Below are 27,486 nucleotides of genomic sequence, written 5' to 3'. Positions count from 1 at the left end.
TTACAAGGAAAGTGTTGATATACATTCACACTTTATTTCATTTTTTTTCAAGGAATAACATACCAGTAAAAATCCATGCACATTTGCCTTACTGCAAACTCCTTGCCCTCACCGGGAAGTGCTTACTCTTGCAGACAATCCCACATAAACCAATGCTTCCTTTCCTTAGATGTCACATTAAACTACTCAGCTTTTAAGTGTTGTGAATGGGATTTGCAATCTGTTATAACATAAGTAAAGAGGATTGTCTGTATTTATTGAGCAAATGCCGGAAAACAAGAAGAGAATGACATCTCCTTTAAAGAAACTGCAGACAGTACAATTGGCGTATTTCAAAATTCTAAGGCAACAATACTGGGCCAGCACATGAAACTCTACTCTTGAGGCCAAGTTAATGCACTGCTTTCTCCTACACAGTAGAAATACTCTGATGTTTTTTCCCCTTGTCTTTTTTTTTAATTCAGTAATAGGTAGCAATATGAAATACTGCCACCTGACAACTTAGGTACTCAACTTCTGCATTCAGTAAATCCCGTAAGATAACATGTAATGCCTGGTCTGAGTAGTGCACTCACTATTTATGATAATCTATTCGGTGATATTAATGTATATTAAAAATACACATGCCCATTTTTTCAGACTTGCAATTTAATGTATTTTCATAATTCGCTACAAAAATGTGGTTTCACAATACACCAGGACTCCTACAGTAGTATGGAGAATGTACAGATGTCTTTCCCAGAACTAGCAATACTGTGTACTGTGCAAATTGTCTAGGACTCCAAACTTCTTGAGCAGCAGTTATAAGAAAATTTGTGGGTTGAATACTGATATCAAAATACAGATTTAAATAATTTACTCTTAAAACCAACCATATTTATAGCCTCTTACAGAAAATAAACAATTCATCTGATTATCAGATATGTCCTCAGTTTTTCCAGTTCCAAGGTATACACAGGTCTCCATCCTGCAGCACAGAGTAGAAATGCGATATGCAAAGGTGCATGCCTTGTAGGTACGGCAATGATTCTTCCAGCAGTCGCTTACAACAATCTATCATCTGTGCACTGGAAACACTGGGTTCCTTATACAGCCGATCCAATGAAAATTTTTCAGTGGAAGTATCGATCAGCTCTTTTTCTGTAATCATCATCCTAGCAAATGAAGACAACATACAGTGACAAAATTAGAACTTAAATCTCTTAAAAAAAAAGAAACACCCTGAAATAAGTATATTTGTAGGTTATATACACGTAAACAAAGGTGTCATTTCATGTACAGCTATGGCACAGCTGAGATTTTTGTACAGGTTGATACTCACATGCCTACCTCAGAGGCTAGACTGAACATGCTTTCACGGCTATGGGCAACAGTATGCCTACCGATTCATGTTTGAAAGCCCATGACATTTTTTTGGTCACCAGGAAACAGGGAAAAATACCAACAGAGAAGTCTTATGAAGCTCCATTTTTAACGTATGGGATGAAAGTACTTAAGCAACCTTGAAAGTGTAAGCTTTAAGAATAAAATCATGTTAGGAATTACTCTGTCTTTTTAACTGAGATCCGTACTCTGCACGTCATCAAAACCAACAGATGACAGGTACAGCTACCTGATGTATATTAAATGTGTCAATAACTTACTAATTGCAGAACTATTAAAGGTCTTTTCCAACCTAAATGATTCTATGAATACTGAATTCGTAGCTCGTAGATGATTTTTTCCATTCACCCCAGACAGAGTGGTAAGACACCACATGGCAAACTCAAACTACTCAGAAATAAAGTTAATGTGCAGAATTAATTAAAAGTCACTGGAACGGTGGCTGATCGTCTAATGTAGAGACAGTTCAGGTTCAGCCAGCCTTCCTAGCTCAGGCACTGTGCCACATTAACATCGCCATACTTCCAGAGCCAGCTTGCTTAGGGGAACAGCACCGGTGCTGCTCTACAAGAGACTCTGTGCTGAACAGGAGAGGAGCACGTTTGCAGGGCCACTGGGACGGGAATCAGCCCAAGCTAAGCGTGGTGGAACAGCTACCGAGACTATCTGACTCAGGTGAAAACAGTGCCGTAGGGGCTTAACACCCCCCTTTACACAGCTCAGTGCGGGATCTCCATGTACCTGCGAGGCACTGCGCCCTGCTGAGGCGTTCGGATGGCTGTACAAGAGCCAGCCCAGCCCTGGCGGTCAGGGGTGAACTGAGCCAGTGAGTTAACCTGGAGCAAGCCTACCCTGCCTACTGACTGTATTCACGCCACCCTCCTGAGCACTTTCCCAAACAGCTGAGCACCAAGCTTTCCTCTTCCGTGAAACCTTAGGCTGCCCTGAAGGACATAAAGTTAGCTGCACACAGTGAGAACTGTGGGTTTATTTTTAGTCACTTCCACAAGGAGGTTTACACCTCTATCACAATACAAAACTGATAGGTTGCAAAAGCAAGGGAAGAAGTAGAGTCATACTAAATCCTGCATTACTAGAAGACTGACATTATCCACACAGATAAGACAACTTGCTAGAACAGCAGCATTTAAACTCCCCAGTACATCAGGTCATACAGAATTCCAGCTACACGGTGCTATTTACCGCATGTAAAACATTCATCTGCATGTGCAAAGTAAATCCAGTACATCTCAAAGTATTTTCCTTTATCTCAGGGCCCCTTTAACAACCACAGGAGGCTAAGGAAAGTCAGAAGTACAGAATGTGTTCTGTTCAAGGAAGTATTAAGTAGAAAAGGAGATTTCAGCCTCAAAGAGACAATTAAGGCAAAATATGACATATCCACAAAAAAGTAAAGGTGATAAATACAGAATGACTGGTTTTATATTTCCTAGAGCACAAGAACAAGAGAGAATGACAAATTAAATCATCAGGCTGTAGGTCTATAAAACAGAACACCTCTTCCCTCCTTCATACACATATGCTACATGTAATTCAGCTGCAGTTTTGTGGCTCCAAAATACCCCATGGCACAAGTATAAATCAGCTCAATAAATGATTAAACATCTAAGGGGGGCAGGGGGGAAAGATGATCTGTTAAATGCTCTTAACATGACAATGTTTCCAGCTTCAGTTTTCTGAAGTGCAGTCAGTCAGAAATTGGAAAGGAGTACAGAGTACAAAAACCCACCATTTTTGCCCCATTCACACAGACTTTCCATAAGCTAATGGATGATGGAGACAGACCTTCAATATGACCTAGTATAGTTGTTCTTTACTATGTTACACAAACCAGCAGTCATCCAACACACAACAAAAGCTGAGATACATAGCTTGGCTCTTACAACACAGCTGCTTCCACTCTGAGGGAAGCCCCACATTTTTCCTGGATTAGTGCCTTTATAACGTAGGGCAATGCGAGGTTTTTGGAGAGTGAGTTAACCCAGACACAAATGCATACGCTGGCTACAACATCCCTCCCAATCTCTACTGACAATACTTTCCCAGCTGTCACATATGGACGGCTACATAGAGAGCTATTCAGCAGTTATAACTTATATGGCAAAAATAATCTAACTTCAAAGCTAGACTAGGGTTATGGAAAAATTCCAAAAACCCTCCATGTTTTACCAAAGTTTATCTCCAAAACACATCCTCCCAAGTAATCAGGTCTTAACGGAGCTAAAATATTACAGCCTTCAGTAAGACTCGTGCCTAAAACACCTTCACAAAAAAAATCTGAATCAATATATCAGGTATACACTCATGACAGTGTGATACTTCAATAATTCATTAAAAGCTTTCCTAAGCAGAAAATAAACTTGCAGTAACAACCTCTAAAAGGACATAATACCCAGTTATCTATCACAGTATTTTATTCAAAATAAAACCAGTGTTTCTACTTCATGCTCTTAATCCTCAAAGACACATACAACATACAAGAACAAGAAAAAAAATTACAGTTCTGATGGATAGTACAAGTCATGAACTTTAATACTGAAGTATGGTACTATGACTCACTACTGTTGTCTCTCTCGCATCTGTGAAAGAGTACCAAGGAGGTATTTGTCTCATCGTTCTACCCCATTTTTTTCCTTCCCCTTGTTAGGTACTGATTAATCTTTTCCTCAACTAACTGACAATTAGAAATATTAATTCTATAATCAGTCTCAAGTTATTTTTAGATTTTACTGCTTTCTTGCCACAATGTAAGTAACGTCAATAGGAGGTTGCTGCTGTTATTATTCAGTAAAAAGGTCTCTTCCTTAAAAATTCCAACCCCTCCCCTTTGGGGAATTAATTGTAAAAAAATTATGTAATTTTATCTTGTAAGCAAAGATCTCTTATTTCTGAATAAAGTACAACTATTTCTACAAGGTGAAGGATGGGTATTTTCCAATAACTGTTTGCGTTCACTGAAGGCTAAAATTTTTGAATTAGTAAAGCTGATGGGTAAGGTTCTGTTTTATAAGCAGAAGTTTTTTCCCCACTACAAGAGCATGAATACATTCTTCAGAGTTCTCCTCCTCCAAATAAAACATGACATACAAAGATTTTCATGAGCTAAACATATTGAGACACATGAACACTTACTCCTCCTTTCTTTTCAGATTATGCCTTGCCTCCTGTGCTTTGGCAAAAAAAAACCATTGAAGGGTTGCTGGATCACAGACCGTTGGGATCATAAAGTGTCCAAATTCATGTAAGCTTGGTGCATACCTGTCACTAATGAAACATGACGGAAGTAAAAAACAAGGTATCATTTTTTCTCTTATGCAAGTATTTACGTGAATTACTTCCAGAACAAATTCTGAAGATAAAAAGAGTATCGGTTAATTACAATCAGAATAAGTGGTAGAAAATCAAGTTTGATTCATGAGAATACATAAGCATCATAAATAAAGCTTTTTAAAAATTACATGTCAAAATTAACTCTTAACAATACTAAAAAAAATATAAACAGCAGCACCATCATACACAGCTGTGTGTTGACCTGACAGCATAAAACCTTTGATTTAACACAGCAGAACACTGCTAAGATAAAGACAGAACTTTGACTCTAACTTGCATGAAATTAAGCAGGATTTTCTTCAGTTTGATTCCTTCTTAACCCATAAAAAGGCACTTAAAACCTTTACAAACAAAAAGACTTCAACATAACGAAAATCCGTTATTATATTAGTTTTCTTCATAGTGAGAGTAATTATCAGTGTAACCATAAAAAAGAAGACTAAAGCTCTAAAAGGAAGAAACTTTCCTGCAAATACCTACCTCTCCAGAACCATCTGCAAGCCTCGCAGACTGCGAGGATGAAAAGGTAGTCTACTGTCACGTAATTTATTATAGAAAGAATCTAGAGTCTCGTAGTACTCTTCTAGAGTCAATAGGGGTTGCAGTTCTTCAATATATATTACTTGTATGCCTCCCAGAAGTTGGCTTATCCGGTCTTCCAAGAAGAGCAGCCTTTTCTGAAGTTTATAATAATTTGGCAATCTCTCAAAAATCTGTGCACACACAAACGAACATCTTCTATGTTACAAAGCATAAAACTTAAAATTAAGGAACTACCCCCATCCCCATGAAACTATAAAGGAAGAGTGTCTTAAAGTAAACAAGGAACCCAAGGAAGGGGGAAAAATAAAATTCAAAGAACACCAAAAATCAGAAATATAGAGTATATACATTTTAGGGCAAGACATAGTGGAATAAGACTGTAATTATTCTGAGTATTTACTTTATACTATAAAGGCACCAAAAGGCCCTAACAAAACTAACAGATGTCCTCTTTCTCTCTCTATAGAGAGAAATTAATAGCCCCAGATAAAAAAAGTTTATAATCTGAGGCCTACATAAAATGTTTATCACCGCAGTTATAGTAGTAGAGCTATTCCAGTCAAAAGTGGTTTTGCCGGTGTAATTTATATGAACTCCTAAAAAAGAGAAGTCTCTGTTACTGAAACAAGTTTTTTCCCAAGGGTTTGGATTATCTTGAGTCTGAAGGGAGAGGAGAAAGGTCCCAGATTTCTCATCTACAAAACCTATACGAGAAAAGGTTAAGAAGTGATCAGACTTGTGAGTAAAGACACAGAAGGTGTGACAGGGAGAAGGCTGGAACAGGGCAACAAGTGAAAAGTCTGTAGTAGTAGTCACTACTTATCTTCTACCTAGTTATTACTACAACGTAGTTTTCCATCCCAAAAAATACTGCTGCTGGAACACCTCAAGTGATTTCAGAATAATCTCCTTGGAAACCCAAGAGAAGCAGAATCAGAACAGCTTTTGCCACAGTAAAATCCATTGGTTCAGCATTTGCATTTGTTACAGAGAAAACCTGCAAAAATCCTCTGAATATTGCACCTCTGACCAAGCATTCTACAGGCTGACTTGAACACTATTCTGCTGCTTCCTTCTTCTAATAATTAGTAACAAAAGTAACAGCTGTTAGGACTGCTTTCAAAAATATTGGTACATTAATATTAGACAAAAAAAAATTCTGCTCTCTAAAAACCAAGCAGCTAACCAACCTCAAAAAGGTTTTCACAGACTTTTTCTGTGTCTCATTTAACCTGATCCTCAGTGCATTTGAAAATAAAAGCCTTTGATTTCAGGTTCAAATACATACCCTTCTGTCTTCCAAAGCAAACACCATCACCACATCATCCCATCTGCACAACACTTTGTGCAGAAACACGACCCCTTCAGAAAACCCCTCAGCAAAGGTTTGAAAGAGGAATAAATTCTCTTTTCAAGGGACACAGTCTTTATAATTAGAACACTTTTATTCCAATTACTATCAACACTCTCAAGTCTCAGAGTAGAAAGTTTTGCATTAAATTCTAGTTTCTCAGTTTAAGTTCTCTGTAAATCATTCACATTAACAAACCATGGTTTATCTTCTCCCTCAGTGAAACACACACAGGCAAAAGTTCAAGCAACCACCAGAGGAAGCTTTGGATTGAGAGCTAAATTTTCGTATTATCCATTGATTGGAATACAGAAATAGAATATTCCAATACTCTAGCTAGGTGAAATTCCCAACTGTGAAATGCCACCAGTTATCTCCTTTACAAAGGAATATTTTTTTTGTAGAACTATCAATAATATTTCAGCAACCAGATTCCAGAAAATTTCCTGCATGGACACGCTGACATCATTACATATTTTATTTGTGGTCCTTTGCATATAATACTTTATCATTCAGGGTGCCAGAAAGCTTGTCAACTCTGAACTTTACCCAAGCAGCAGCAGAATTCACATAGTCACTAGATTTCTGCAACGCACACATTACCTGCCTAAAAGAACAAATTGGAGTGACAGGGTTGGTTAGCAGCCATTGACTGAAATGATCACTTCACAACTCCCTTTAAATCCATTTTTACAAAAAATCTGAATAAAATTTTTACATTCTTCATGGGAATGAGCTCTTTATGGATCATGAAATATTCTGCCGGTGCTCACTGCACTGGAACGCTGCATAACATTATTTTTCTTTGTACCTAATCAGGGGTAGGACTGATTGGTTTGTGAAAGCAGCAGCAAAAACCTGACAAAGATTGCTGTTAGTAACAGTATATCACAGGATTAAATTTAGAATGCAATGTACACAGTTATGCTAAACATACTAGCTATGTCTTTGCTTTAAATTACTCATCAGTTATCTGCACCAATTAATATTTTGGTTATAGCGTAAAAGAGGATGTCATAACAAGAGGCAGTATCATTTACTTGGAAATCTTCTTACTTTGGTCCAGTGATGGTGAACATCCATGGTTCCCAGCATTACGTGGCCTGCTGCACTCATACCTGAACGGTCTGTAAATACCACCGTGCGCCCTGAAGATTGAACAAAACTCTTTACTAATTTAGGTTATTGCAATTATTCCTATCACTATTTAAGGCTTAGCTAAGCTAGTAACTTGTCATGAACAACACATTTCTACAGCACAAAGACACACAAGCAGGTGTTTTTGTTATTCTCAAGATTTGAAAGAGTGATTCTTGAAAACTCCAGCTCAAGAATTTTTTCACACAAACTTTACTTAGCATTGCCTTGTCCCTGTTTAAACTCAATAGATTTTTTTTTCAGTTAACTGGACTTTTTTTCTTACAAAGACTACTTTTAAAATAGAAAATCTCAGCAGACAGCATAGTCAAAGAAACTGTACAAATCACGTATGCAGTAGGAAATACATGCTGTACACTTAAAGTATATATAAATAAGGTAAAAGTTGGTCAGAGAACTACTGCTTCCACAGAACTCTCTGCAACATGCAAGCTGCAAGAAATGCTTTCACATTAGGTTTTTGCTCTTTTTTAAAAGAAATAATAGAGACAACAAAAGGATAATACTAGGTTTACTTCTGGGGGGACAAGTCAGCTTTGAGTCTGAGTATGGTTTTTTTAAGCAAAGTACAAATATCCTCAAGAATTCTTTAGGGTAAAAGCACAGGCAACTGTTTATTAAAATAAACTTCCACAAAAAAAGTCTTCAGTGGGATGTATTAATCTACAAGACAAGGCTTAAACAGAAGCTCTTGCTTTCAGAAATCAGTCTTCCAAAATCCTTAAGAGCGAGCAACACTGACTTGAAGGCATCTAGTCCATCCTTGTACCCCAAGGCAAGATCAACGGTACCTGTGTATTTGTCCAGTATATTATTAAAGATCTTCAAAGGTGGAGACTACAACAGATTCACAAGACAGACTTTTCTAGCACTTTAAATCCTTAGCATGCTCAGGTAAAGAAACTAATTTGAAACTTGATACAATTTACAACAACTACTTATTGTCCTACCCACTCTGTCTTTTGACAAAGGATTAGGTGAACCCTCAACTGAAAGCCACTCAAAACTGAGTATCTGCAGACAGGCATAAAATGTGGAGTTACAATTAGAGCAAACAGCTACTGCCACAGGTCAAACAGCTGCATGAGAAGAATGGTAGGTCAGGTTTACAGAGTATTTCAGTTTTTCCTGAGAAAATACTAACTTTAATATAGGTATTTTACAGAACATGCATGATAAGAGAAGACAAAATAGATTTTAAAGGTATTCTAGGAAGCCCTCCTTATATTGACTCTTCAGAGAGCTACTCATGTTACTCACATGGGTAAGAAGCTACCGCTACCTCCACCCTTTCAGAGGGTTTTTTTACTATCATTGCTAGTACTAAGTCTAGTGCCTTCAACTCGCTCAGTTTGCATTTATTAAGGTGTAAAATAGAAGCTGGATGTAGCAAACACACTGTAAGGAAAGGTCACTTTAAAAAATACCCAGTAGCTTAAAATGTCAGTTCTTACCAGCTTTTCAGTAAGGCTGGCAGGCTTGTTTTTGCAGTTATCAAAAGCATTCATGAAAAGAACTGGAGCTCCCTTGTCACAGAAGACTCATGCTCATCTCTGAATCAATACTGTATTAGGATATATGAAACAAGCAACAGAAATACCTTTAACATTCTTTAATACTTCAGGTCTCTGTTGGACTAATCGACCTAGACTGTGTAGTTGGCTACAGCGGTGAGCAATACCCCAGCTTCTCTGCCACCTACATAAAAATATAATTGAAAGCATTTCATTCTCAACATTATTAAAAAAAAATAATTCACAGAACTCGAGAGCAGCTGAAAACTTTATAACTCAAACAAAATAGCACTCCAACTGTAATAAAAGCAAAGGCCTACTGAAAAGCTGTCTGCATCATATGCTATTTGGACAGATAAAACACCTAAATAAAATTTCAATCTTTCTTAAAGTGAGTGCCAAAAGCCCAACCAACCAACACCCCTCCCTCCAAAGGAATAAAATCAGACATATGAAAAAATAAATATAAAACCCAGTAGACAGAACACAACTTGGAAATCTCTCTCCCAATAAGGGATTTGTAAGTAAACAGCAACAGTATTCAGCTGTCATGTGGCATGCAGTTTGTTGTACACTGTGTAATGTTTGTCTAGAGGAGCAAATACCGTATATAAGGACCATCTCTTTTTTTTCTTTTTCTTCGAGTTCCTAGCCCAGAACATTATTAAGATTCCAGCAGCAAGTTGCTGTCTATATATTCATATTTCACAGTGGAATAATTTTCGTTAAACCTTACAGGAGCCAGGTGTCACATTGCTGACTTCAATATACAATAGCTTTGACATCTCTTCCACCAGAAAGGTAAGACAAACTCCTAACAATTTCAAGAAGCATTTAAACTGTAAAATTGTCCCAGCGTATTGAAAAATTACACCCTTTAACAAACTTCTAGCTGACATAAAACTGTCTGAAAATGGGAAATTACCATTTCCTTATTGTACTGGGCCTGTCTGGGATGGAGTTAATTTTCTTCATTAACAGTCCCGTGTTTTGTATTTTTTACTAAAACAAGGTTGATAACATACCACTGTTTTGGCTACTGTGCAGCACTGACACAGTGTCCAGGTTCTCGCTTTTTCTTCCTACTCTGCCCCCTCCACTGGCAAGTAGGCTGGAGCGGGCAAGAAGCTGGGAGGGGACACAGCTGGGATAGGTGACTCCAACTGACCAAAGGGATACTCCAGACCGTATGATGTTGTGCTCAGCAATAAATGCTCAGGGAAAGGAGGACTAAGGGGGGACCCTCATGGTTATGGTGTTTGTATTCCCAGGCAAGCACTACACATGCTGGGGCCCTGCTTTCCAGAAGAACACCTGCCTGCCAACAGGGAGTAATGAATTAATTCCTCCTTTTGCTTTGCTTGAACATGCAGCTTTGCTACACTTCACCTATTAAAACTTCTACCTTGCTCCATGAGTTCTCTTGCTTTTGCTCTTCCTATTCTCTTCCTCCCATCCCGATGGGGGTGTATGAGTGAGCAGCTGTGTGGGTAGGTACTTAGCTGCTAGCTGAGGTCAACCCACATCATCTCATTTAGGGAAACCTAATTGGCAAAGAACCACTCTTTGGGATGCAGAGAATGGCACTGTGCCACGGCACTTAGGAGGCAACTCAGTCTATTGTAACCCAAGTCAGTATCACTTAAAATTCCTGTCTGGTGCTGCTGAGAGCAAAAAAGGTGGCTTATAGATCCTACCTTCTCTTCAGCCATCCTAAACTTATACATGGAGTAAAGCCAGTGACCCTATTACTTTTTTAAACCTCTGTGAAAACTAGCATTAGGCTGCAGGATTGCAAATATAGTTTCCTATTAAGACACTAGCTTGTCAGATTTCTACACTCACATTCCTTTTTGAATTATGACAATGTAACTCTTGGAAGGTTAGTAACGCCTCATTGGAACACAATAGTTTTAGTGCATTTTAAAAGCACAAATTATAAGAAAATTAAATTCAAGCCATGAACAGAACCAAACCTATGCCTCTAATACCGAAGACTGTTTCAGAAACCTTAAAACTCCCACCAAAGCACAGTTGCAGATAATTAGAAATTGCATTAAAAAACACTGCTTCAGCTTAAAGGAAATCAGGGTCTTTTTACAGAGTGAAAGGACAAAAGCATGATTTCAGAAGCTCCAACTCTCCCTTTTCCTGGTTAAAAGAAGAACTTAACAGACTACTCCTTGAAATAATCCGCAAAGTTTATTTTTCCATTATTGAATACCCTCACTGTCATTTCCCATCCTGAATATTCCACTTCAGAACATCCTCAATCGAAGGGACAAAATTTAAAGAAGGATCATAAATTATTTTCTGGAAAATATTCTGAAGAATCAAGATTACCAACTGTACTCAGCCCCTTCAGGCAAATATCCTCCTCCTCTGGAGTGTGGGGAACGAGACACTAAAAAGAACAACATTTTTATTAAGCCTTCACAGGATGTCAATAGGTACCATGTGCAAAGCTGCATTTCACTGCTAATCTAGTTACCTTTGTAGATATTCACCTGAATTCAGCAAAAGCAATTTCATTGAGGAAAACACCCAAACTAATGCACAGACAGAGGTCCTATTTTCAAGTGTTTAGGTGTTTGTCTCAACTGGAGCCTATGTTATTAGTTACAAACACTAGGTCTTTTTGAGCAGATTGTAACAGGAAACTTTTGTCCCCATAGAATTCTTCTAGAAAAATATTCAGTGCAATAACACTTTTACATATATGAAATGTAGCTGTTTTGCTGGAATAGGCTTCTACAGCTCATGGCATAGTATTACACAATACTTCCTGGCTTTGACTGTCTTAATCCGAGTCTGACTGATCTAACTTATTACCTGATATCTGAGAGCTGGAGTTGATGAGAGAGCTCAAATTTTAAACGTTCTAGTTCTTTTCTAAGTGGCAAACTCTTTTTCAGTTTTTTTACCGCACTTGCTTCATTATCATCTAGCCAGGATCTGAAAGAAGAGGAAAAAACTAACATTAGAGGCATGCTGTATTATCTGTCATGAAAACAGTACAACTAACTGAATTCTTACTGTTAACATTAAGATTTTATTTCAGTTTACTAGGTAAAGGGGTTTTTAAAGGTAGAGGACAAAAACTGAAATTGCAATGGTTTACCTTAAGATATCTGCAAAGGAATACCTGGTGCTTAATGTTTTTGAGGGGGACTAGGGAATCAAATTGAACCAAAAGACACTGACAACATTCCAGCTGTAAGACTTAGGGCTGTGAAAGGTGTAGAGCAGCAGATTAATGTGATTTAGGGGGGCATCTTCAAAAAAACCAAACCACCAAAGTGATTATAGTCGACTATCAAATAAGGGAGATGGTACTGAGGGGCTAAGTTAGGTAACTCTTACAGAGCTGGGATGAACATAGATAAAGCAGGTCAAAGTTTTACAGTTCTTCTGTCAATAATCACAACCAGGCAAACATGATTCATGGAGTATATCTAAAACTTTCAATAAGTAGATCATTCTATTTCTAGGAAAATGCTACTTTAAGAGATTTAGCCTTTGTTCGTATCATAAACTTATTTTCATACTTGTATTTTAACAAAGAAATACTTCCATTCTCACACTGTATTCTAAGCAAAAAAATTCAAACTCAGAAGAAGAGAGGCCCAGTGCCAAACGGCTAGGTATTAAAACCAGACTGTTAATATGTAACTGTTTGTGGCATTTCCTGTAAACGTGTAGAAATAAGTAAAAATATTTTCTAGTATGTTAAATCTCAGTTAAGTGTTTTACAGTAGCATATATTATAGTAGCTTTATTTGAGAGGTGCTAGGCAGTATGATGCTCTGAAGATACTACCACCACAGTTCTGCATTTATTTCAAATGGCACCTAAGTCTCATTGTTACAAAATTTTTCAAGGCAGTATTTTTCACCCTTCCACAAAATATGCACATAAGATTTTATAAACAACCGACTTCTAATGCACAATATGCTGCATTTAATGCAATTTCAGAATTTTTAATTGCCTCAATTTAAATATTAATGTTGGTATACTGAACAACAAATCAGGAGCACAGCACTAAGGTTTGAAGCAAGTGGAACCTCTGCCTTCTACTGAATCGCCACCAATATTCCACAACATTGAAAAGCGAAGATCAACCAAAACCAGATTGACCAAACATTAATGATGTGCGAAAACGCAAGAATGCCTCAGCTTAGCTGGCACTAGTTATCCCAGGAGCTCACCTGAACTCTCTTTAATTATAAAAAGCGTGAACAGAATTACATGTTGGGCAATAAGGTTTTGTGTTGTTTTCAGAATGTTTATCAGTAGCATCTAAAAACCCTTAGCATTAGTATAAGACCAATTTAGGTTACAAAATACCAGTTAAATAAAAGCTTTACATACATTAAAGTTGTTTCCACTCTCTGGGCTTGTTCTAGTTCCTCCTCAGGATCCTTGAATCCAGTAAATGAATAGTAAGTCTTATCCCATTTGATAGGTCTGTTCACTGTGCTTTTTGATTCCTTGTGGGGCTGAGAGTTCACATTCAAACTTTGAATATGCTCCGTAGATAAACTGCAGGAGTTGAGAATATCTAATACTGTGCTCAGGAGATCCCTAGTATGTAATGTAAAACTGACTGCTCGAAATCCTATAAAATACAAGTCCCACAATTAGTATTATTTAATTGAAATTATGTTAAATGCATCCACATCTCTCTCATCTTACAAGAGCCCAAACAAGACGTACACAGTCAGAAATTATGATATCGTCATTTCAATACTCGCTGCAAAATTCATGTGCAGTTTAACATTTAAAACTGTTATGTGTCCAAAATTATAAATAGAGCTGTTTTAACTACCTGAATCACTGGACAAATTGGAAAACTAGCTACAGATGCAGCATAACCCAAGAATGGATGCTTTTGCTTTAGCACTGGCAGTTTTGTCCAACAGCTCTACACAACTCATGTTATTACTGATCATCACTTTGGATATAATTTACTGTAGAAACGCCACACTACAACAGCTCTTCACAGGCTAGCAACAGCAGCTTCAGAACAAAACATTACACTTGCACACTGGCTAAAATTAAGTCCCATCACTTAGATATTAGGCCTAACTGCCCCATTAGACAGCAAGCAAGTAGACTCAAGAGTGTAACAGCTGCCAGTTCAACTCTTATTTTAAGTACACTGGACAAAACACTACTATTTTCTTGAAAAATGGTATGACTGTTTTCTAGCACTAGAGTCCCTCACAATTTGCTCAAGTGTTTTTATGAGCAGTATACAGAACATAAAACTCATCTGTTAGGTAAGGCATATTGGTACATCAGACCAAATACATAGAATAAAATTAATCAAAACCAGTAATCCAAACTCAGCAATATTTTCTGTAGTCTCAAAGCTAAGAGACAATGTGGTAAATTGAAGCTTCAGATATCCTACAACTTCTGCTTACACAGTAAGTTCCTACTGACCCTACAAACATCCTGACATTGTGTACTACACATTATCTGCAATGAACACAAGGACCCAACTGTTGTTCCAGCTAGACAAGACAACAGTATTAAGAGCAGAAAAATCACTGACATCAACTTAGGAGTTGGTTTTTTTTTTACTTTCTCATACTGTAACTTGGCCTCAACTTTGTCATTTCTTATTCTTTCAATGTTTTTTAAAGCTTAAGATGTTTAATTACTTGCATGGTTCTAGCTGGCATATTTAATACATATTTTCATGGTTTGACAGGATTTTATTTAGTCGGAAAGTCATTATGACGGCACAAGGCTAAGTTATGGTCTGAAAAAGTTTCAAGATTGAAAAAGAAGATGCATTCTGCACGATATAAAAGCACCTGAAGCACTGAAGGATTCTTGAACATTAGAAGAGTTTGGTTCTCTTTCTCTTACATAAAACGTAAGCTGAGTTGGCTTAAAGGAGCGAAATCCTGGTTTCTGTAGGTTCTCCAAGTAGCCATTTAACCTCTTCAGAGAGTTTTCATTCACTTCCTGTTTAAAAAATACAAACCAAAAACCAAACCCCCACAAACCTTACAGATGATGAATTTGGCCATTTTTCATCTAAACATTTTTAATCTTACATGCAGAATTAGTTCTTACAAACTGCCAGCTGCTCTTAATAAGTAGTGATATAGTTCATATTCTCAGCATAAATGAATTATCTTGCATGAATAAATTGGATGACGTACATACTTGCACTTTCTGTACATTCCAAAACACCACTTTTAAGGCTTTCAAGCTTAAAGAAATCCATTGATTCAAACATAATGCAGAGCATTTCACTATGACAAAGCAAGTAATATGTATTATAAATTAATCTGGAAGGATTCAATATTTGTTTAATAACAATTAAACAGAAAATATGACTAATAAGTAACAGGTGTTTTAAGGGACTTAAAATAAAGTGCATCTTTTTGTTCTCTGGTAACAACCATATTCAATTCTAATATTACTTTTGTGTCTCTGACTGCAGGAAAACTCGAAAATTTCCATCCCTGACACGTGACACATTTACAAAGAAAGCATACTAAAAGATTTTTACCCTCTCTTTGGGATGCTGGCCAAAGAAATCTGGATGCACAGCAAAATAGAAAGGTCTGAGAGCATTGATGGCATCAGCTCCTGATAAAGTTCTTGACTGAAGAATGCACTGTAGCAGTATCTTCTCCAGACATAACCTAATAAAATAACAAAATGTTTATATATGATGCAACCAAGAGACAAACTGATATAAACGGCATTAGAATGTGACAGAATGGAGTAAACATTCACAGCTGCAATAATTTTAAACCAGTATTAGAAGTCTCAGTTCTGGGGTTTTCCCCTTGCGACTCACAAAGCTGCATTTATATAGAGCAAATCCAACAAATTTGAGAAATAGTGAATGCTAACGGCTGATTACAGGCATGTAAATAAGTACAATAACTTTTCACTGTACTTTCTCGGAGCAGGCTCAAACAAAAATTCCCCAGTCAAGTAGTCTGAATGATGAAGACTGGCTTCAGTGGTATTTTTCATAGCTACTGCTGAAGCTGCTCTTAAAAGCCAAGCCTTACATACTTTTGAACCTCCAAGTTAAAAAGCCAAAACCAGTATTTTTCAAGCAGTGCCGAAAGAATATGAAATTTTACCCAGGAATAATAATCACAATTCAATCAAAAGAAGTTCGTCATTAGTTTGTAATGTCCACACACTTGTGTCTGTTTAAAAAAATAAAATAAAATCTACTTTCCCAGACATACTCCCTTTATAGAAGACATCAAGTAAAACATAGTACCTTTCTGACCTTTGATCTTCATTGAAATAGAGAAAAACAAGAAATTTTTTTGTGCTAGGAAAAGTTAAGTTGAAGTTGTTCTAGGAAGTTCAGAAAGTACAAAAGATCAAATAACCTCCAATTATGCATACATTAAACAACAGTTCTGCAATGAGGACACTTGCGTAACAGAAGACTGAAGTGGGAGGAAAAACAAGTTCTGAATTAAAGACCACCAAAATTTCCTGCCATAGCTCAAAGCTGATACTCAGGTCAGCAAACTAATTACCAAGAGACAGTATATATAAAATCAGCAAGAAAATGTGAATTGGTAAATATTTAATAATAGATTTCTCCTTCAGCTGATTTCATGGGCTAACAAATCCAACAGTCCAACCATTTTTCTCTGTGATTAATGTTCATTTTAGTTTGCTGCTCAGAAGGGTAGGGATTCCCCTCTGTCAATCAATACAATGCTGTTCCACTCCTCACAGTACCATTCAAACTGCAAGCCCCAAATAGGAAAATATATGGCAGACTGGAGGCAAAGCTACTTCCAATTCACATAAAACTAACAACCTTATTAGTAACGGTAAACAAGACTGTTTTACAAAGAGTTATTTGTTCAGCATCCTAGACCAAATAATTATCCTGGACACAGAAATATGTGAGACTATTTCTTGACTGCTTTCACGAATTAAAATAAAAAACCCAACCAAAAAAAAAATCCCCAAATTTGTGCTCACACAATAAACAGTATTTTTCATTTTGGCAAACAGTAAATGACAGCAGTTGAGTTGTCAAGCAGATGCAATGACCCTTACTTTACCTTTTTTTTGTCAACATTTCCAACTCTCCAATTAGAATCATGAAAGTAGTTAAAGCTAACTTTTTCTGCCTAAGAGGTGGGCAAATATTTAATTAGTAGGTCTGAAAAGTCAGAATGCTGAAAACATGAGAAGTTTTCATAGAAAAGTGGGATGGAAAATGTGTAATGTAAGAAGACTGATGAAATTTCAAACGGTTATGACTAAACCCAATATTTATGTGCATGGATTAAATGGAAGATAAAAAAAAGATAAAATGTATTACTGGCAAACATTTCTACCTCCTTGCTGGCTGCATCTCAGACTTTGAGACTAGTCATCACTATAGCCCATGATCCTACTCAAAATAGCAGGAGATGGTGAAGCACCACACAGTATCACATTTTTACGGAAAGCAAAGGCTCTCAATGACAAGAACACGCTAGATTTGCTCAGTGATGCAGAAAAAAAGTCTACGTGACCTGGCAAGAAACGAAGCGAAGCACAATGGATAAAAGTCCACCTGATCATATGCTTTACCATTTTGTATTGCAAAAATACCAAAATAACTGTCCTGCTGAGGGGAAAAAAAAAAAAAAAAGAAAGAGCAGAAATTTTTTTTTTGGTAGCAAGTGGGTACAAAGCAGTAAAAAGGGAAAAAAACACTAATTTTCCAACAAAGGCAAAAAAGTAAATTAACCAGCTACCTGTCTGATAGCAGTTTTGACTAACAGCAGTGCAAGAAACCTACATCCTCCTAGACCCAACTGCTTGGAGGAAGTAAGAAGCATATTTCTCTCTTCACCTTATTCATACGTTATTTCCCACGTCCACTCTCGAACTACACTGCATGCTGCTTCCAGTAGTTAGGGGAAAAAAGTTCCAACATACCTGGAAACTCTTAATCATACTTGCAAGTTTATTAATCATAAACTTCCATCTGGTATTTTACAAGACGAATGGCCAAGTATGGTTAACTCCAGTTCCCTTGTTTTGTATCTAAACAACACTGCCATGCTAGCAGGAAGGCTCAGGATTCCAGCCAAAAGTCTATTTTGAACTTGCTTAAAAGAGAGACGCTCAAAGGCCAAAATTAGTCTGCGTGACAGAAGGAAGAATTCATTTACTGAAGGTGAAAGACAGAACTCTGAGGCATCCTTCAAGTGAAGTGACAAAATAAGTGAATTAAAATGAATTTAGAGAGAAAAAAAATGCAAGAAAGATGCTTATGGCTTCACTCACAAGGAGCAATAATTTTTCCATGAGCTTCATTTAGATTTTAAGGGCCAAGAAAGGCTTTGTGTTAAAATCAAGGTCATAAGCACTTTGAGAACAGCCGTCTCCACTTCATGAAAGATATGAAACACAATCTCCACTAGAACATATTATGCAATCATACTGTAGGAGCGATTTAATTTATTGATTAAATAATTCCCTTCAACTTTCTTTTTTACTTTTTCTTCACTTCTCTCTGAAGTTTAAATTTTTGGCTTATAGCTTTGGCACTGAAAAGCTTTGTTAAATTAAGCTCCTTATTAGAGATATATTCACTCATTTTGAAACACTGAGCTTTAATAACTCAATAATGCAGTAATATATTTGATATCATATTCAGATTTAGACTGCCCTTTTCTCATACTTAAACTATTTTAAAACCCTGGTTTTGTTGAGAGCCTTTTTAATGTCTCACTCGAGGACTGGCATATGCCTTTGGGGATTTTCAGCTGTGGATGTTCTGTTGAAAGCTTCAAGCTGTAAAGATGAGAAAGCCAAAGGAATAAGCATTAAACAAGAAGACCACACCAGTTTTACATATATGCAAGCCATAAGTACACACTTAAACATATGTTAAAGGTAAATTAGGTCAGCAACATGCTATACCTTCTCACGGCTCTTAAGCAGCAGAACATTTCAGCAATTCCAATGGTCAAGCCAACTTTCAGCCATCCACTAACTCACTGTGGAAAAAAATAAAAAAAGAAAAAATCCTATTTAGTAACGGACATGAGTATTTTCCCCTGTTACTTATCAGTGCATTTTCTAAATCCTAGGTGATAACTTTTAAAGTCACAACAGTAGTACAAAATTGCGAAATCACACATAAAACCTAAAAGCTTTCTGTAAGAATGTTTTCAGTTTCCTCTACTAACAGTGTCTTACAAATATTAACAGTAGTTACCATAATTGGATTGGAAGATTAATTAAAGATGTTCCAGTTAAGAAAAATCCCCCTAAGAAATAACTAATTGCAAATGTTTCCTGCTCTTCCTGATGTTCAGTTTTTGTCTTGAAGTATAGAAACAAAAAAAGGCAGCTTGCTTTCAGGACAAACACAGAGCAAGTAAATGCCATGTAAATTTTCACTCCCCTGAGTCCAAAACTTTCAAACAATGATAATACTTTAAAATAGGTACACCAATGATTTTATGGGGGTGCAAGATAAAAACAAAGGAAATGGCACTGCCACACAACAATGCCTTGAAATCTTTACCAAAAGTTTGCTGGCATCCATAAAAATGAATTCAAAATTTTTACTAGTAACTTCTGCACTACGCAAGTGTAACTGAGCGTTTTCCAAGTTAGCCTGTCAGAGTGCAAACTTAGACCTAATTATTAGGGATTATGAGGGTAGCCCCCTATTGGCAATGTTTTCCTCATGTTTTTCATGCACTTTTATTTTTAAATATACTTTTCTTTGCATTTTTGAAAATAACATGCCCCCACTAACGGCCCACACGTTGCCATTTTCAAGCACCTCAGATGAGCAGTTATCAGAGAAATACCATCCTGGTTCCAATACAGCACAATAGCTCATATGACAGTTTTCCAAGACATTGGAAGTTTTAGCATTGCATCTTACTGCTACAAATATACTTAACTAAGAATGTAAACTGTTTACCAAATATTTTACTAGGTATTTGTGAGCAAATAGTGAGAAGAAAAAAAAAAAATAGGCAGAGGTAAAATATCCCCAGAACGCCTTTCAATTTTTGTCTTCCAATTTCCGATTTTCAACTAGGTGGGAAAGGCAATAATAATTTCGCCTCTAGCAGCAGTCCTAATCATCAGCTAACTTAAGTACATCAACAAGCCCTTTGGTAATAAAACATTTCTCCGTCTGTAATTTTAGCTTCAGGGATTTGGATAGACGATGGAAAACCCCAGCAATCTCACTAATCTACGGCGGCACTTTATATAACCGGACAAAACCACCATTGTTTCTTGTTTTAAATGCTCTATTAACCGCCGAGAAACTGTTACATGGCTGAGGTAAACAAGAGCCTCCGGTCTCGCGTGTCACCTGCCGCCAGCTCAGAGGGGCTGGCCAGCACGGCGCAGGACACGGGCCGCCCCGCAGTCACCCTGCAGACGCCGGTAGGAACGCGCCGCCCGCCCCACCCGCGCCCCCGGACCGTTCACCTCAGGGGTTCACCCGCGCTGACCCCCGCGGCGCGGCGGGGAAACCGCACGGCGACGAGCCCGGTGCCAGCGCGCAGGGCACAGGCTGGCTGGCGTGAGGCGACCGGCCCGGCCCGCTGCGGGAGGCCCGCAGGCCCCGGCGGCTCCGCCGCTCACGCAGCCCTGGCAGAACCACCCGACGCGCGGAAGGGCAGGTCTTCCCCGCGCCGGCGGGGAGCGGGGTGCGCCAGGGCCTCCGGCGCCACGGGCCCCCCGCGCCGCGGCAAGGAGCCCCCGCCCGCCGCGGCTCTCGGGCGCGGCGCCGGGCAGGTGCCCGGGGCTCGAACACGCGCAGGGGCTGGCGCTCTGCCGCGCCAGGGCGGCCTCGGGGGCTGCGCCGCTGGAGGGGGGCGGCCGGGCCGGGCGGCCGTTACCTGCCGGGCCCGCACCGGCGCGTGCGCGCCCGCACGTACCGCTCCGCGCCCACGGGCCCGCCACGGGCAGGCGGGAGCTGCCCCTCGCCCGCTCCCGGCCTCACGCCGTCCTCCGAGGTCGCGCCGCCTTCCCCGCCCCCTCCCTTTCTCCCCGCTCCGCGGCGTCGCCCCGCGCGGAGGAGCCCGAGGCCCCCGGCCCCGCTTACCGCCACGGCCGGACAGCGCCCGCCGGGACCCGGCCCCCATCCCCTGGCGCAGCCGCCCCCGCCGACGGCCCCGGAGCGGCGGGAGGGGGCGGGGCAGCGCCGCGGCGGGCGAGGGGGATTCCCGCCGGGGGCGGGGCCGGGGGCGGTGGGAACAGCGCGCGCCTGCGCTCCCGACCCCGCCCGCCCCGCCCCGCCCTGCGCGCCCCGCCCGCCTCGCCCCGCGCAGGCGCAGCCTGGTGCCCTGCCCGCTGCGCGGCCGGCGGGGCCCTGCGGAAGCGCTACGGGCCGGCGTGCGGAGAATTAGGCGGAACAAACCCGTTGTAGCGATCGCTGCGACCCTTGAAGGCGTTGCCAATGCCCCCCCGCAGCGCCGGCCGCGGAGCAGCGGGTCCCGTCGCGCTGCGGCGGTGCCCGCGGGTGTTACGGGGGCCGCGGGAGGCGCACCCCGGGCAAGGGGCCGCCGCGGCCAGGCCGGCGGGGCTTCACCCGCACCCGGGCGGCCCGACGGGTGCGGGAGCCAGCGCGGAAGAGCGGGAGCTCTTTCCCTGCCGTTCCTAGCGTAGCGCTCCGCGTATACCTCCATCTATACGCCGGGTTTTCTTCCCAGGTGGTTGATGCTGGGGCATGCTGCGGCCGAGCCAGCCGTCCGGTGCCCTGCTAGGGACCGGGGTTACGTGCGTACGACCCGCTGCCTTTCCAGGCGGAACAGGTTAACAGAGGGCGGACGGGGTTCAGGAAAGATCTGTAGTTCAGTGAAGCTTTAAATCAAGTTAACGCTCTCACTGCCCTCGGGGGATTTGCATGATTTCCGTAACATGCAGCACGTTTTCCCGCTTCCCGATAGCAGCTGTCAGTTAGGTAAGCAAATTGGTTGCGTAATTGGGCGAATGGAAAAATAAATTTAATCGATTCAACAGAAAAGCATGCCGTTCATTTCAGCAGGGATTTCTTCGAACTCGGTGTGGAATAAAATCAACTGGGAGGGGTAATTGGCAGGTGACACTGCCAGGGGGACATGCCAGGACGCTCCACAGCGTAGGGGACATGTCAAATGGAGCCAGAGCACCACTGTCCCCCCCCGCCCCCCCAGGCACAGGAATTAAGTCCTACGTTGTAGCTGAAGGTCTCAACACTTGCTGCTTATGAATATCACCAGAATATTCCATGGGAATAGTACTCTGGTATGTGGTCTCACCACTCCCTGTCGGTTCCCAGGGTCTGTCCCACTGGCTCAGCAAGAGCAGCACAGGCATCTCGGAGTGAAAACATTGTTTTATACCAGATAAATTTAACATCTCATGGATGTTAGCGTTTCATATGAGGAGAAATAGTAAAACTAAATGTCCCTGGTTTCTACAAAATGAAAAAGTTTGTATTTTGACTACCTCTTGTTCCCTAACAGAAGGACGATTTTAAGCATCACAATAAAGTTGCTACATGCAGCAACTGAGTCATTTTCTCCTTGCTGCTTTTGTTTCTGTTCTGGTCCTTGGCCTGCAGGTGGTCAGAAAGCAGCATAGATTTCTCCAGTCCCTTCACCACAGTGGCACAGAAGCTCTGAGGCTGATCATGGCAACATTTAATTTTTGCTACTACTCATCGTACCAGTCATTTTAGAAAATGCGGGAGGGGTTAAGACTGAAAAATGTAGACCTGGGATTTGCAAAAACAAAACAAACTCAAAAACCAACCTCAAAACAAACCTGCAACACTGCAAGATGCATATCGAGAATGTTGAAGGCCAGAAACATAAACTAGTAATTGATCTTAATGTGGCTGTATTTTAATAAGCTGAGGAGTATGGCATTAAGATCTTGGTAATTATAAGTTCAATTACTACACCAAGGACATTTAGTTTCTCCTCATATGAAATGCTAACATCCATGAGAGTTCTTCAGCGAATCAAACATAGCCCCCAAGCCTAGCCTGTAGCCTCCGCTCAAGTCTGTACTGAACACTGGAAGCTGGCCGCATCCACAGCTGGGAGTTTTAGCCCAAATTTATTCATGAGCATTTGCTACTTTATGTGCTACGGCCTGGTGAAAAACTGTATACTGACTGATTTCACACAGTCTTAAACTCCTCATGCAGCATTTCATACTCTATAGATTCTTGTAGTAGTTACAACATGCTAAACTCTTCACCTCTACTTTGCCATTTGCTTATCCTCCTCCATACCCAAGAATATGAATTACAGGGATCTGAATGGAATTAAACAATTTAATGACAATACTGACTCAGATATTTTGATACTTCGTATAAAGAATAAAAACCATTTATTAACATCTTAACAACCACTCCAAAATGATCCCCCCAATTGCTTTATAAAACACTGCAGAACTATCAAGCTTCTATTTCCAGCTTCTCACCTCCGTCCCTGATGTGGGTTAAGAAACTCTCAAAATTTATCAATGCTTTGAAATAAAATTGTGGTAAGTCTTCCAAACAACGTTATTCTGTTTTAGTTACAAGAAACTGTCCATACCTAACACAAGCAAGCTTTCTAAGAGCATACCTTGTCATCGGTGATAAGTGAAGAAAGGTTTTCACCAAGGGAACTTCTCATGCATCTAACAACATACTAAAGGAGCATGGCATTGTCTAGACCTAGCTACTGAGTGCAGAACAGGAAGGGGGTTTTGCACCTCTCTCTCTCTCTCTGCAAACAGATAAACACACATTTTATTTCCCATATGAAAAATTAAATGTATCAAAGGAGTTGCTTAATCTCTAACACAGAAGTTCTTTCAGCTACTAAGAAACAGTAGCTTATACCTGGGGAAAAGCAAAAATACGGATATTGTCTGTTGAGCGGCTGGCTCTGCAGAACTGCATTGCCTCTGTTGTATTTAACTTTATTCTTTGGAACATTTTTTCATCTTTCCAGGCTCGCTTCCATTCCACATGGCAGTGTTGTCCTGTTTAGCACATGGAATTTCTGTCACCAAAATGGTATGGGGTATGTTGCTCAAGAAACCTTTCTGGTGTTTTGTTACACATCAAAATGACCAGATTTGTACGGTATTTCAGGTGGATCCAGACAGCACAAAAATGTGAAACACAGGACTTTACTGTTAAGTTGTTCAAACTGCCTACTGGTTTATCATGGTGATAGGAGAAACCCTGTATTGTCAGGAACACCAGCTGTAACATAACTTCTGAGCAACAATGTGGGGAGCTTGCTTTGCTTGTTAATACAAAACATGGCTGAGATTGCGTCCTATCAGCTGAAGATGATACTCAGGAGATGGAGCCAAAACATTGCACAAATTTTACACAGTTCCAAGTTAAGCTAGAAGGTCAATGATTAACCTCTGAAAAAAAAGCAGTATTTGGGTTTTTTTCTGGGGATAATCTAAGTGACAATTCAAGGTTGCTTATAATGGAAAAAACAATGCTGTCTCTAGAACATCCCAAGCTTTAGAGTCATAGACAGTACTAAGAGAATTTTGTCTTTCTGCATCTCTCAGACATAGTATTAGCCACATCTGGTACTGCTTACAGAAATAGGGGATTTAGCTGAGGTTCAGATAGCCTCTGTCTAATTCCAAGGGAGATTAAGCTACAAAGGATCTTACAAAAAGTAATTAGCAAAAATGACTTAAGTTTCTCACTGCCAGTTTTAGTCTGTTGAAACCTTCCCAAATTGCTCTTGCCACTAATGCTGGAGTGGCTGGAAGAACATCAGTTTAGATTCCTCATCTGAAACCTGATCACTTCTTATCTACTCTTTCAGCTACTAGGAAACAAAAGCAGCAGAACGCTACTGGATTTATCAGGTGGATAGCCTTACAAATGGCAGAACAATCTTGGTGACAAGTGGTGGAACCCTAGGTCTGTTTGAACTCATGCCAACTGTTCTTCAAGAGAAATTCTGAGGTAAAGGGCTTTTAAAGAAATGCCATCTGATTGTTAGCATTGAATCTACCATTTCGTAGAAGGAAAGCAGATGAGATCCCTACAGAAGAATGATACCCTGTGAAAATATAAGAGCCTCTGTCCTTGCATTCTTCTGTACAGCTGGCACAGGAGGAAGGCACTGATCTAGGCAGTCATCAGATTCACAATCCTATCTCTTCCAGTAGTAACTCCCAGACAGACTGGATAAGCAGTGCTATCAAAGAGGGTCAGGAATCTAACAACTGATGATCAGATTAATGAGAGCAGATTAGCGGCATGAATCTCAAGACTAGAGTGGCAACACTCCCAAACAAAAAAACACCAGTACCCCTCCAAAACCCTCCACAACCACCCAGTGCTAAGATCACAATGGCCTTCATGATTCAGAAGCGCAAGGGACACCTGCAATGATGTTGCTGGGACTGGGAACAGACTCATGCTGCCCCAAAGGAAGGGAAGATTTTTCAAACATTGAGGCCTTATGCCACCATCTTGATCTCACTTATGATGGAACAGCCTTAAAAAACTCCATGAACTTCTTTCTATGCTCAATAGAGCAGAAATTGTCAGCAGAAAAAGCTCTAAAGGGGATGGAGAGCAGCATCAGAAGAGCTGTATTATTGGCATGTTTATGTAAGTTGGTACTGGAGATCTAAACGAACACTATGGAAGTGGGGAGCTCCGGCACATATCAACTTTGAGAGAGGTCCCACTGATTTGCCACAGGAGTTTTCTGATATGAAATGTTTGGCTCTTCTTGCTCAGGATGCAGATCAGTAGATGAAGTGTGCCTTAAGCAATTAATGTTCTGAATCTGATTCAGGATTTGCAGATGGGAAAAAAAAAAAAAAAAAAGAGTAATTCCCAAAGAACCAAAATGCTAGAACCAGCTTGCTAAAGCCTCCATCTCATCATGCAGTCAGCAGAAACTAAAAAATGGGCAACCCACAATCAAGGGAGAAAGCAAGTTTTCCTTTTCAGTGGAAGTATGCATATATATGAATGTGAAGCCATATACAAATTATCATCAAGACACAACTAAACCTTCAGCTGTGAGCAACTTGTGTAGACTCTCTCAGTTCTGTGAAGGAAGATATCCTTAAGTCAGGCATGTCTCAAGCAGTTCCGAAGTTATTTTTATTCTCAGTGCTTTCTATTGGGTTTTTGGAGTAAGGAAATTAAGAGCTGAGGGGCATACAGATGGGACAATATCCTCACAAGATATTGTGAGGAAGACAAAAGGAAACATATTACTTCTACAAACTATGAAGCAATGTGGAAAATGTTTCACAAGAACAGCCGATATATGCAATCAGTGCACTTACATACCATCAACTGCTAGGAAAAGAGCAACAGTTGGTACTAGATTCTCCATAAGAAGGGAGAATGTAGGTTCTGAGGCTGCAGCTTCTTCATTTTCTAATGATGCTGTCACAAAACATCTAAATCAGTCTGACAATCTATACAGTTAGGGAAAAAAAATCACTCTTTCTGTGCTACTACCATCAATGTAAGTATTTAAAAACACAACTTGAGTTTGAAGCCTTGCTGTAAATCAGGAAGGCAAGTCTGAACACAATGGGAACTGCCTTTATTATCATATTATTTTCAACAACAATTGCTTTAACCACTAAACCCCAGAAGTCTTGACTATTTAATGACTACTGCAACAGCCAGACGTTCCTAGCCCATTTCATATTCTCCTGAAGCCACTTTAAAGCAGATATAAGCTCCAAGCTGTAAACTTCTTCCATACTAACATTCATTGTCATATACTTAAGAAAAAGCTTCGGATCAGATATACGAGCAGCCAGGATTAGTCTCTCCACTGCCTTTTGATAGTCACTGTTATTCTGAACTGTCTGATCTTCAGATCTGTAAGTGAATTTTCACAAATACAAAATTAGGCACCATACAGGCCTTGTGTCACTTGCCTGATGCTTTATACTGGCAACAAGACTGCAAAACATTAAAATAATGCCTTGTGTTCACTTCACTTATAACAGATTATGTTAATTTCTAGACAAATTTTAGCTGATTACTCTGTAGAATCAAAGTTAAGAAAAAGTGTATTTTTAATATATTTTAAGGTGATGAAAAGTAATAGGATCTAATGCCCGTGCCAAGTAGGTCTACAATATTCACAGCAAGTTTAATGATGAAATATTTAACTCTGGGCTGGGAAATTAAATAAA

General features: G+C 39.8%; 2 protein-coding genes across 6 annotated transcripts in view; both read right to left on the bottom strand.

Moving 5' to 3' along the window:
• TCAIM (T cell activation inhibitor, mitochondrial) lies at nucleotides 1–21,987 on the bottom strand. 5 transcript variants are annotated; one of them, XM_027814780.2, is made up of 11 exons: nucleotides 21,969–21,987; nucleotides 19,234–19,310; nucleotides 15,833–15,968; nucleotides 15,126–15,279; nucleotides 13,672–13,918; nucleotides 12,133–12,255; nucleotides 9,387–9,484; nucleotides 7,685–7,776; nucleotides 5,215–5,447; nucleotides 4,537–4,668; nucleotides 1–1,154 (listed from the first exon to the last, which is right to left on the bottom strand). In XM_027814780.2, the coding sequence occupies exons 2-11, from the start codon at nucleotides 19,260–19,262 to the stop codon at nucleotides 929–931; spliced, it is 1,470 nt and encodes a 489-aa protein (XP_027670581.1). In that variant the 5' UTR covers nucleotides 19,263–19,310; nucleotides 21,969–21,987; the 3' UTR covers nucleotides 1–928. The 5 variants fall into 5 exon arrangements, with proteins under 5 accessions (XP_027670581.1, XP_055564229.1, XP_055564230.1 ...); XM_055708254.1 differs by lacking the exon at nucleotides 21,969–21,987 and adding an exon at nucleotides 21,392–21,541; XM_055708255.1 differs by lacking the exon at nucleotides 21,969–21,987 and adding an exon at nucleotides 21,225–21,291.
• A 1,645-nt stretch (nucleotides 21,988–23,632) lies between these two features.
• The window catches only part of TOPAZ1 (testis and ovary specific TOPAZ 1), a 42,884-nt gene continuing 39,030 nt past the window's right edge, over nucleotides 23,633–27,486 (bottom strand). The window contains exon 20 of the mRNA XM_055709711.1: nucleotides 23,633–27,166. Within this exon, the coding sequence (XP_055565686.1) occupies nucleotides 26,953–27,166 (214 nt within the window). The 3' untranslated portion in view covers nucleotides 23,633–26,952. The remainder of the gene's footprint in view (nucleotides 27,167–27,486) is intronic.

The sequence above is a fragment of the Falco cherrug genome, chromosome 4 (assembly GCF_023634085.1).
Source record: "Falco cherrug isolate bFalChe1 chromosome 4, bFalChe1.pri, whole genome shotgun sequence".
Classification (NCBI taxonomy): Eukaryota; Metazoa; Chordata; class Aves; order Falconiformes; family Falconidae; genus Falco; species Falco cherrug.
The sequence above is the reverse complement of the archived record's forward strand: the minus strand, read 5'-3'. Positions and strand labels throughout refer to the sequence as shown.

Coding starts and splice junctions, on each gene's coding strand:
- TCAIM (XM_027814780.2), bottom strand. CDS start 19,262: ATGTTCTGCTGCTTAAGAGCCGTGAGAAG. Junction 7,777..9,386: donor AGTATTAAAGAATGTTAAAG/GTATTTCTGTTG, acceptor TTCAATCTTCAG/GGCGCACGGTGGTATTTACA. Junction 5,448..7,684: donor TTCACCATCACTGGACCAAA/GTAAGAAGATTT, acceptor GTGTGTGCACAG/ATTTTTGAGAGATTGCCAAA.